Source organism: Magnolia sinica, chromosome 18, assembly GCF_029962835.1.
Source record: "Magnolia sinica isolate HGM2019 chromosome 18, MsV1, whole genome shotgun sequence".
In the NCBI taxonomy this organism is placed as follows: Eukaryota; Viridiplantae; Streptophyta; class Magnoliopsida; order Magnoliales; family Magnoliaceae; genus Magnolia; species Magnolia sinica.
The window spans coordinates 59,770,580-59,782,673 of NC_080590.1; the positions used below are offsets into that span (position 1 = coordinate 59,770,580).

At 42.3% G+C, this 12,094-nt stretch overlaps 1 protein-coding gene across 2 annotated transcripts in view; it reads left to right on the forward strand.

Moving 5' to 3' along the window:
• The first annotated feature begins 408 nt into the window (after positions 1-408).
• Positions 409-12,094, forward strand: part of LOC131233244 (DExH-box ATP-dependent RNA helicase DExH3) — a 144,794-nt gene continuing 133,108 nt past the window's right edge. Inside the window, exon 1 of one of the 2 annotated variants that reach the window (XM_058229890.1) lies at positions 409-949. In XM_058229890.1, coding sequence (XP_058085873.1) covers positions 722-949 — 228 coding nt within the window. In that variant the 5' untranslated portion in view covers positions 409-721. The remainder of the gene's footprint in view (positions 950-12,094) is intronic. The other variant, XM_058229891.1, reaches the window with a different exon arrangement.

A 12,094-nucleotide genomic window follows, 5' to 3' on the forward strand; every position in this document is an offset into this window, starting at 1 on the left:
TAAATTTTCAACGGTAGACACTCAATTCAACTGTTTCTAGTGGTGTGGTCCATTTGAACATTGGATATGCCTCATTTTTTTGTCTCAGTCCCTAAAATTATCTGGTAAAATGGATGGACGGAGAGGATAAAATCATAAATCATGGTGGACCTCACAGAGTTTACTGAGTACGCTAAGCGTAGTGACTAGTGAGTTACTATGCAATCCGCTTCCCATAAGAAGTTTTTGATGGTAGGGTGTTCAATTATCACTATTAGGTACGGTATGGTCCACCTGATTACTGGATCTTCTTCATTTTTGGGATCATGCCTAAAATGATCGGGAAAAATGGATGGACGGGGTGGATCAGAATACACAAATCAACGTGGGGCCCCACGGTAAGGGCAGCCCTTACCGTGTTGGGTGAGGCCGTGGTCTCATCTAATCTACTCACCTGCAACACGCATCCCATGCTGAAACGTTGTGAATGATCTTCTCTTGAGTCTCCCCTCGCGGGAATCCCTCGGCATTTCTCCGAACAAATGCCCGTCAACTTCAGCAGAAATTTCAGTTTTTCCTAAGCCCTACGACCCTTTACGAATCTCCCCGTCCCTGTACCTCGTATTAATACAAATTTCATTCCCTCAATTTCGCGCCCGACCCTCTTCGACCGCTTACCGCGATAGAATCGGCGCCCTTTCACGGTTCCCGCAGGCGCAATGCCTGTTGAAATCTGAAGAAAATGCATTCGGGGTTAGGGTTTCTGCTGAAGGTCGGCAAGTCAGCGGCAACCGCACTATCGAATCACAGATGGACGGCTGCCGTCGATATGTCACCGTCTCTTCCACGATTCTCGGTCTTCAATGGAGGAGATTTCAGGAACGTAGGAAGGCATGGTCTCTGCAGCAGCGGATATGCCGTTGAGCAGTTCTCGGACGATGAGTACGAGTGCGATTTTGAGAGTCACAAGGTTATTTTTCTCTTACTTGAAACTGCGGTTGATGGTTTTAGTTTTAGTTCTCGGACAATAGTTTTTTTTTTTTTTTAAAAATATTGAAACTGGGTAATATCTCATGGAATTTTTTTTTCCCATTTGGACTTCATTTTTGAAAGTTTTGGCATAATTTATTTTAATTTGCAATGGAAGTGTGTCTTGATAGCATTGTTTTAATGAAGAAATGAAAGAATTTTTACAAGTTCTGAACTTTGTTTGAAAACCCGATAGCTCACTCAGACTCAAATGTTGGGCCCCACATAGATGATAGAGTATAAGCAGAGGAATAGGCAGGTGAATAACTTTTTACAGTCAGGTGAGGTATAGAATAAGCTTATGACTTGTAGAGGTACTGGCTGCTGGAAGTTATGGCTCAAAGGACTAATTCATTCTGCTCAAAACCTTGTAAACACTCTTATTTGGTCACAACTTGCTCAATTCTGGGTAGAATTGCCTGATGTTGGATCAGTTTGAAATATAATTTGGAAAGCTTTCTAGCAGTATCAAATTTGCAATTTTCTGGTGTTGTTTGCCACCACAAAAGTACAGAATCCAGAGTGATGAAAATCAAGCTGCTGGCATAGATAAAATATGGATGCGGCATGGCTCATAACTAACATAGACCGAATGATCCTAACCGTCCAATTGGTATGGTTTCAAGACTCAGCCAAGTCAACTTAGATTTGGAGGTTACTGACGAGAGTTGCTTGTGCATCTGGAGAGTTTTATCAAGCTATTCAACTCCACCAATACTTGTGTATCTGCCGGTTTAACACATTTGTAATGCCCAAGAAGCATGTGCAGCTTGACCTTCGTGGCAATGTAGAAGCCTTTGTTTGGTTAGAAAAGTCAAAATCAGGCTATTTGTGCAATTGTGCCTCACTCAAGTGCAGGAGCTCATCTGCTGTGCATGTGGTATACACGCATGCCAATCCTAATATCCAAATCATGAACCTCAATTTGGATGGAGCATGGATGAAAATCACATTGAATGGAGTTAATGGACAATGGGTTAAGATGGATAACTAAAATAGAAATGGTCAGCCGCCTAAATGCAATGGGAAAAATCAGACAGTAAGGATCAACATATCAATGTCATTTTCAGGCCATTCTCCATGCAAAATGGAGCCATGATTTGAATAGTCCAAAAATGAGGTGATGAATGTCACATGCGTGGTGGATGGTTATTACACCTTAGTGAGGTGCATGTTGCTGCATTACCGAGGTTTTCTGTAGTGGTAACGGTGGCTGTAAAGGCCACTGCCGTTAACATTACGATGCAGGCCGTAACGGCCGTTACGACTCTCTCTCTCTCTCTCTCTCTCAAACTGTTTCTAGACCATTACTGGGCCATTACAAACCGTTACAGGACTGTTAGAGCTCCTTTTTCTGTAATAGCCGTTTCGGCCCTGTAACGCATAACGGTTATGACTGTTATTGTTCCGTAACGATTGTTATGAACGTTATGCAACCAATTTGGGATACCATGTGCATTACACTTGGATCCTCTTTTGGTCAGCAATCTTGAGTATGAAAGAGCCAAAATCAATGTAAAGAAGAGCAGAATTCTGCCCCCCCTCCGCCCCTCCCATTTATTATGGGGCTATTTTGTCAATCTCACTTTAAGTGGGCCCATTCCTTTGCAACCAGACTCACTCCTCCTGAATCTGGTTGGCTGCTCCATGAATCTCTATATCCAAATCACCATAGAGAAATGCATTTTTAACGTCCATTTTCACAGAGCCAAGACTTGCTGTCTGCAAGAGACGGGAGTACTTGAATAGTAGTCATCTGGGGTGTATTGTGTCGGTTCAATATACACTCAACATGAACACTACAATATGGCTAGAAGGTAATAGCTATTTTTAGTAATGTAGTCAAACCCATAGTGAAGGTTAATATGTTTTGTCTTTAATTCCCTAATTATTGGTCTTAATGCTAGTCCATGCTATTATTAGGTGGAGATAGAAGCGAGTAGGGCTGTACGTCGGGCGGGTTGGGTCGGGTTGGTGCTCAACCCTAACCCAACCCAAGGTTCCTATACCTCAACCCTAACCCAACCCAACCCAATCTCGGGTTGGGAATTCTCAACCCATGCCCAACCCAAGCGTGCTCGGTCGGGGTTGATCGGGTTGGTCGGGTGTATACGTGCTAATATTTTCGTTATTACATTAGTTTATTATATTTTAATATAGGACTTATTTTTTGTATCTATGATTTTATTAATTATATATGTGATTATTCATCATAAAGAACTTCATTTTTTTCTTTAAAAAAAAGCTAAAATATAGGACAACTACTCCTTTAAAAGTCATGTAGCATAGCATGCAATCTATTTGGGAGAGAAATCTGGCATATCTTGTTAGCTTGAGTATTTGGAAATGACGTGGACAAATGAGACCCGACATCACTAGTGTGCCTTCGACACAAACGATCCACACTCAATTACAATTTATAAGTAACTAATATATTGATTGGGTTCGGGTTGGGTCGGGCAACCCGAGACCTCAACCTGGGCCCAACCCAAGTTTTATCGGGTTGGTGTTTGTATAGCCCAAGCTTGAGATCGGACCTGATATATCCTACCCAAGCCCAACCCAATGTCGGGTCGGTCATGGGTCGGTCGGGTTGAACCCGCCCAACTTTCAGCCCTAGAAGCGAGGTTTTGATACTATTCACTTCCGAATGATGGTGTTATTCTGATTAGATAATCAAATTCATGATGCCCCGATTGTTTTTGGTAACTAAATGAGAAAACCTTCATCAACAAAAGCACGCAAGTGTGCATATGTTTTTCAGCTCCAAAACGATTATTAAGTTAAAGGCCAACATGCGCAATGGCCTTTCAGATGTTGCTTACTTCAAAACTCTTATGACTATCTAATTAAAGGCCAACTCAACACGGCCCTATATAATAGGGTTTTTGAAGTTGTGAGGACAAGTCGGTTCTAGGACTTGTTGGTCAAAGGAAAGGAGAGGTATAGATTCTGGGGACAGAGCTATATGATGCAAAAGTGTCACGTACAATTCCTTTGAGAAAGGTGTGATACTACCACCCATCAGGCCCAACGGGCGGTCCACAGAGCTACATCCCTACACACCTGGTCCATGGACATTGCTCTCTTCAGGTGGTTGGCTGCCTATTCTAGATCGTCCGTTGCTAACGCTTTCTTGCGTTACTGCCTCAAGCACCGCTTAAGAAGGATAGGAACGTTACCCCAGGGCTCCCCCGAGGGGGGAGAGTGGGAATGAACAATCCTACTAAGGCCAACCACTAAAGCCGTTATGAACCTCTTTTGAGAGAGTCCCTTTTCTTCACTAGCTTAATAGCACCTTGCAGTCAGATGTTGAGCTTGCGAACTCTTTGCCAGCCCTTTTCGAAGTTTCCCAAGCTCCGTGGTGAATGGCTCACTTTGAAGGCAGTGGTAAAGGCCTTTCTTTACATAAATGGTGCACAACATTTTTCTCTTCCTAAAAATTTCCTTGTATCCACATTTTTCTAGAATTTTCTTTCAAAAAGGATTCAAAAGAACTCAATTGAGTTGTATTAGAAGATTAGTCACATCCAAGTCAATAAGTATTGGTTTCGGTTATGTAACATGGGTGCTTTTTTTAGCTTGGTAATATGCGTGTTGGTGTTGGACATGTTAACTTTTAAAAGTCAGATGTTTTATCAGTATATTGTAATTATCTGCATAAAAAATCCCAAAAACGAATAGTAGCAAAGCAATAATATGTAGAGTATCCCAAAACTAAATTTAAAGAATTAGTTTTAATATGAAGCGTGTTCTTGAGTGTCGGACAAGTGGGCATGGACGCATCAAGAGGACACAATTTCAAGGAAGTATTTTTTCCATCTTACATATGGTTTCAGACATACCGACAATTGTCATTGAGCCTTTAAAGCTTGCCAATCAATGACTATTGGATGATTCAACTAAAGTTGGTCAACGATTCCAATTAACAGTGCCATAAATCATGTAGAAAAGAAAAGGGATGGAAGAGAAAAAGGGAAGAAAATGCTTATTATTTTTCACTATATCAATGGGGTATAAATACAAATGAGAAAATGTGGACATTGTCTAGATACAATTTACAATGAATGTGGACATTGTCCAGATTCAATATACAACGAATGTGGACATTGTCTAAATACGATGTACAATCATGGATCTTGGAAAGACTATCAACCACTCATCACCATGCGGGGTCCACACTTGCTCAAGATAAGGAAAAATAACACTACCTTAAGCTAGAGCATATATATCATCAATGCCCAGCTTGACAAAGAACTAATCTAGATGAGCACGATCGAGAGCCCTCGTAAACATGTCTGTGATTTGATCTTGGCATTTGACATACAAAATGCATATTTCCTTGTTAGCCACCTTTTCCCGAATGAAGTGTGAGATGCAACCTGATTAGCACAGTACAACCTCATCGGTATATCCACCAGGAACTCGAGTTCACACATTATCGTCTTCAACCAAATGAGTTCGCATGTTCCATGAACCATAGCTCTGTACTTTGCTTCTGCGCTTAATCAAGCAAACAATTTGCTTTTTTGCTTTTTCACATAACCAAGTTGCCACCCACAAACGTACAATAACTTGTGGTCGAATGCTTGTAAGAAGGTGAACTGGCCTAGTTTGTGTCAGAATATCATTCTATTTGAAGATATCCATTCCACTTGTAAAGAATTCCACGACAAGGGGCTTCTTTTAACTATCAGAGTATATAAAGCATTGCCTCCATATGAGACCCCTGAGGAGCTTGCATAAACTGATTCACTACACTGACTGGATAAGAGATATCTGATCGCGTAATCATTAAGTAGATCAATTTTCCAACAAGTGGACGGTATCTCTCTAGATCACCAAACATTTCCCTTTCATCTATACTTAGCTTCACATACTCATCCATAGGAGTTTCAGCTGGCTTGGCCCCCAACAAACCTGTCTCTTCCAACAAATCCATCATATATTTCTCCGTGACAAGTTAATTCCCATCTTCAGCCTTGCAACCTCAATACTCAAATGTATCAAAGATGGTCTAAATCCTTCATGCAAAAGTGTTTCTGCAAGAACTTATTTAACCCTATACTGTCATCACTAGTAGCAATGATATCGTTCACATATACAATTAAGATGATAGTACTAGTCATGCTTCGATGAACAAAAATAGAATGGTTTGCCGTGCAATTCTTTATTGAAATCATTTCGGACACAACTAGTACATCGCAAAATAACTATTCCTCGTACATCTTTACCCTCGGCCATGAACCTCCTTTGGATTCACTCCTGATCGCGTGAACTAAAGTACCACTGATGTAGGATGATGGAAACTAACCTAGGATGCAAGATGAAAGATCAATTACGCATTAATTTTAGCAATCAACAAGTAAAATCAAACATATCTACAAAATAGATTTAGAAATTTAGATTTGTAACACAAAGGTCCTAGATTATCACATACGCGATGCATGAAAATATAAAATAATTCGAGAGTGGCCCACTTGGAAGCAGGGACTTCCAATACAGCGTGGGTGGTGCATCAACCGTGCGAATAGATAATGACGCAAGTAAAATTCTGGTTTGGGAAAGGTTTTACAAAAACATGAGATTTCGTTAGGGTTTTACGTTCATGAATTAAGATTTGGAAATTGGGATCCTAGGGGTTTAAAGGATATAGGAATGAGGTAGGGTTGGAAGGAGATCAAGGATGGAAAGGATATGAAACGGGGCCCACACGTGAAGGTCCGTACGGACGCATGTGCATGCATACGTGTGGGCGTCGAGTGAGTCCACACGTGGATGGGTAGGGAGAAAGAAGAAAAGGGATGGATTGGGTTAGGATTTAGACAAGTTTAGAAAGGTTGAAAGGAGGAAGAAAAGAGAAGAGGAAGAATACCTTGTTGGAGAAGAGCAAGAAGAAGAATGCACCTTGAGAAATCCACCACCAAACAAGCCTCTACCCTTTCACAATTCAATTGGAAGGGAGGGTTTCTCACAAACCCTAAAAAACAAATAGGAAAACACATTAACAAAAGAAAGCCTTTTTTTTTTTTCTTCTAAAAAATACTCCACCAGGGTTGGACGTCCACCCCCCTAATCTTTTATAATGAAATTTCAATATAATTACAAATATGCCACTCACTTAAGTGATATGGCCCATCGTTCAAAATAAGGAAACTAAAACACTCACTATCAATCTTAACTGTCAAATAAATCCTAAAAATAACAAAAAAAACATGAAGGGAGCAAGATCAGGGTCCAAGGGGCCTAGATCTGGAAGATCTGGTGGCCCGAAGGCTTGATTGATAAGATCTCATGGTTGGATCGACACGAAACAAAAAATCCTATGACTAAAACGATGTCCTAAGCAACCCACATGCATCATTCCAAAGTGGGGTCTTCTTGATGCACGTCCAATGCATGTGGGGTCTTCAAAATGACCACGCAGGCCCCATTTGGAACTCGTCTCCTATCCACAAAGAGAGCTGTGCTGATGTGGGCGGTCGTCTCCATCTTTAGTACACCTGAGTAGGTCCTTTGATGTCCCCATCAATTCTTTTTGGCTGAGAAGAATTCGCCACTGGCAAAATAAAGTTGTGATAACGCTCGAGGAGGTCGGGATCAATGCGTTGGAACCCTGCCTCTGTAATCTAGGTGTTATCTTACTCCAGCCCATTCTTCCACTTCACTAGGTATTTCTGATATCCTTCATGGCGGGTAAAGACTGCTTGGTGGTCCAGAACATCCTCATTCTCTTCTTTCCGACCAAGTAGTGATGGAAGAGAAGGCAATGTGTGGGAAGTAAAGTTTGGTAAAGGCCATAGGCTGGGGACGGGGTCAGGGACACCATCATCTGAGATAGGAGAAAGGTTTGCAGGAGGGCTAGAAGATGGATGCATGGGTCTGTCATAAGGCATAAGGTCCTTCGCGTTGAATGTTGCACTAATGCCCATGTTAGATGGAAGATTCACCACATATGCATTAGGGCCCACTCTTGTCAAAATTTTATATGGACTCGCACAGCGGGCATGCAATTTCCTCACGGTTCCTTGTGGGAATCGTTCGGGCCTAATGCGCACCATGACGTAGTCACCCACCTAAAACTCCTTAAACCTACGATGTCAATATGCAAAGATTTTATAATGTTGATTACTAGCATTAATGTGCTTCTTGATCTAACTATGCAAGTCGTGAATATATCGTGCAAATGCTTCTTCGGACTCAGATGGCCTATGTGAAATAGACATGTGTATGAGATCTATAGGCGTTCTATGCTTGTACCCAAATACTATTTTAAATGGACTCATTCCTGTGGACCTATTGATGGAATTGTTGTATGCAAACTCGTCTATGGGCAAAACCACATCCCAGGTCTTAATATGGTCTCCCACTAGACATCGTAGCAGATTCCCTAAGCTTTGATTGACAACGTCCATCTAACCATCAATCTGAGGATGCTATGTCGAAGAGAACTGCAACTTATTTCCCATCATGTGCCCTAAAGTCTTTCAAAAATAATTCATAAACCGAACATCTCGATCTGACATAATGGTCTTTGACAAACCATGTAGACGAACTACCTCCCCAAAGAATATCTTAGCCATGTTAGTGGCATCAGACGTTTTAGAACATGGGAGAAACTGAGCCATTTTCGAAAAACAATCCACAACCACAAAAATCGAATTGTGCTTTTTAATGGTCTTGGGAAGCCCAAGCACAAAATCCATGCTAATATCAAACCATGGGGCATATGGGACTGACAAGTATATATATAAAACAATGTTTTGCTTCCTTTGCTTTGCCAGCTGACGAGTCCTACATTGTCCTATAATGTTAGCTACGTCTCGCTTGACGCATGGCCAATAAAGCGCTCCTCTACAAGGGCAATAATCTTGTTACTCCCAAAACGACCAGCTGTCCCTCTAGCATGAAGCTCCCAGATAAGAAAGTCATGGATGGACGTATGGGGTATACACAATTTATCACCTTTAAACAAAAACCCACTGACTAGGACAAACTCATTATTACCCCTAGACTGACCATCTAACAACAATACGTACACCTCTCCAAAATATGGGCAACTAGAATAATCTTCCTTTAAATACTAAAACCCAATGACTTCGACGCTCATGGAGTGGAGTAGCGCAACCTGACGACTCAACGCATCAGCGGGTTTATTCTCAACCCTAGCCTTGTGCTTCAACACAAAAGTGTACAACTGAAGAAATTGGAGCCACTTGGCATGCCTCGGGTTCAACTTCTTTTGCGAGTTGAGATAGAGCAAAGCCTCATGGTCAGAGAATAAGACGAACTCCTGCAGTAATAGATAATGTTGCCAATGGTGCAAGGACTGCACTACCGCATAGAATTCCTTGTCATAGGTAGAATATTTTTGTTTCGCTTCATTCATTTTTTCGCTAAAGAAAGTGACAGGGTGCTCTCCCTGAGTACGTACTCCAGTCAGCGTAGTGAGTTAGTTTAATGCAATCACAAGCGACCTCAAAAGCCTTGGAAAAATTTGGAAGTCGCATGACATGAGCTTCAGTCATCTTGACCTTGATCTCCTTGAACGCCATAGAGGCTGCTATAGTCCATTGGAACTCCCCTTTTTTAATGCAATTGGTAATGGGAGCCATGATGAAACTAAACCCTCTAATGAACCATTTATAAAAGGTGGCTAAGCCGTGAAAGCTACGCACCTCAATGAATATTATGCGGCTCAGGCTGACTATGGCCTTGAATTTCTAGAGATCCGCGGACATGCCCTCAGATGACGCGATAAAAAACCTAAGAAGATGAAACTAATAGACAAAAACAAGCACTTCTTGAGGTAGGCATATAACTTATTTGCCCTAAGGATCCCACACACTTGCCTCAGATGGTGGAGGTGTTGTTCCTCGGTCATGCTATAAATAAGGATGTCGTCAAAGTACACGACTAGGAGCTTCCCCATGAAGGGTCTCAGCACCTAGGTCATCACCCGTATAAATGTACTCAGCACTTGGGTCATCACCCGTATAAATGTACTTGGGGCTTTGGTCAACCCAAAAGGCATGATTAGCCACCCGTACAACCCATCCTTCGTCTTGAAAGCCGTTTTTCACTCATCACCTAGGTGAATATGGATCTGTTGATACTGACTCTTGAGTTCTATTTTGGAGAAAATTGTGGCATTGGCCATCATGTCCAACATATCGTCAAGACGTAGTAAAGGAAACTGGTACTTAATGGTAATCTTGTTGATGGCTCTGCCATCCATACACATACGCCACGCAATGTTGTCAAATCGCATATGTGATTGTGCGATTGCATATGCTTGTGCGCATATGCGATCGGATAATCGCATATATATATATATAAATTTTTCAAAAAATTTCAAAAAATCAGAAAAATAGGGAGAAATTAAGAAAAAAAAGAATAAAATATAAGAAAGTGGGGGGAACTTTCCTAACTCCTAAGTTAATAGATAAATAATTTTATATGCCCTTGCAATACATTTAAGTAAAATAAAATCAATTAAACAATGAATTAAATATTAAGTCATCATTCATCAACATTCTTCAATATAGTTGCTACTTGCTACTACTAAAAAGTAACTAAAAAGCAAACTAAAAACTAAAGTAAATAAAGACTAAATAGTAAAGAGACTAAAGAGATGGGGGGGAGAGAGAGAGAGAGAGAGAGAGAGAGAGAGTTACACTAGTAGTAGAAAGGGAGAGGGAAAAGAAAAGGAGAAAGAGAGTTACACTTACACTTGTAGTAAAAGAGAGGGGTGAGAGAGAGAGAGAGAGAGAGAGAGAGAGAGAGAGTTACAAGACATCAACGACGACAACTGGGACGACAATAGCGACAACTTCCCAAATGCCAATCCCAAAACCCTGCGACAATGGTAAGAAAAAAAGGGTCGACAACTTCCAAGACAACAGCGACGACAACTGGGACGACAACAGCGGCAACAATAGGGGCGGTGATCATTGAGAGCGGCGACGATGGGGGTATCGAGGGTGAAGAGGCCGAAGCCGAGGTGGTGCTCCGCAAATCCATTCAACCGTTCGACGAAGATCGGAGGCAACAACACTCTACGTTAGAAGGGGCGAGTAGCCCAGGGAAGAACGCAAACTTTTGGATTCAGGTGGGAGGAAGATCGCGGGTTAGGTCTGGGAGGAGTAGCAAATACGACTCCTTGCCCGCTCTATTCGTTCAAGGTTACCTGCATGGCTGGTTTCCTCTGAATCTTGAGAAAGTGTTTGGGAGGGTAGGTGCAGTCATGGATGTAATCATGCCCAGAAACAAGAAAACCGGCGAATATAGGGGATTCGCCCTTATCAGGATGAGCTCTGAAACTGAGCTGTCTCGGGCGGTTGCGATGTTGGATGGGCAGAGTTTTGGGGGGGAAAAGTTGTTAGTGCAAAGAGCTAGATTCGGGCCGGAATGAAACCTTAACAAGTCCACCTTCATTCCAAGAACAGTGAACTACGACATCTCCGCCCCAGCACCTATCCCAATTCATCAGTCCTTTTCTTTCAGGGACGCGCTCCTTAAACTTCCCCATGGCAAGCACTAGACTCCAGAGCCATCAGCACCGACACATGGTAACAACCGTTTATCAGACCCGTGAGCGCCGATCCATCCTACAGAGCCTATTCCCCCCAACGAAATCCCTTATTCCCCTCACGCCATTCGCATCAAATCCGACGACCTCTTGAGAGCCAAGGAGGCGTTGAAGGATACGGTTGTCATCTTGAGTCACGACAACGCCACCATTGACCAACTCAATGACTGGATTGATGGGTGCACCAACATCCGAGCCGGCTCCTTCAGTCTACGTCCTATAGGCTACAACGAGGTTTGGGTGAAAGGTGATCCGGGTGTTAACCTAGATCCCTTGCTAATGGCAGGAGCTATTCACAGGGATGATCTGGTTAGGGGAGTCATCCCCTGGAACGACTTCTCTGCGTTCGGATCCGAGGAGATGTGGATCCTTGTCTGGGGAGTTCCTTTCGAAGTCTGGAACGAACGGTTCTTCCTTGAGGTGGCCTTGCGTCTGGGAACCTTTGTCGAACTTGATCTGAAGACCAGTCGGGGAGTGGAGATGGGGGTAATACGA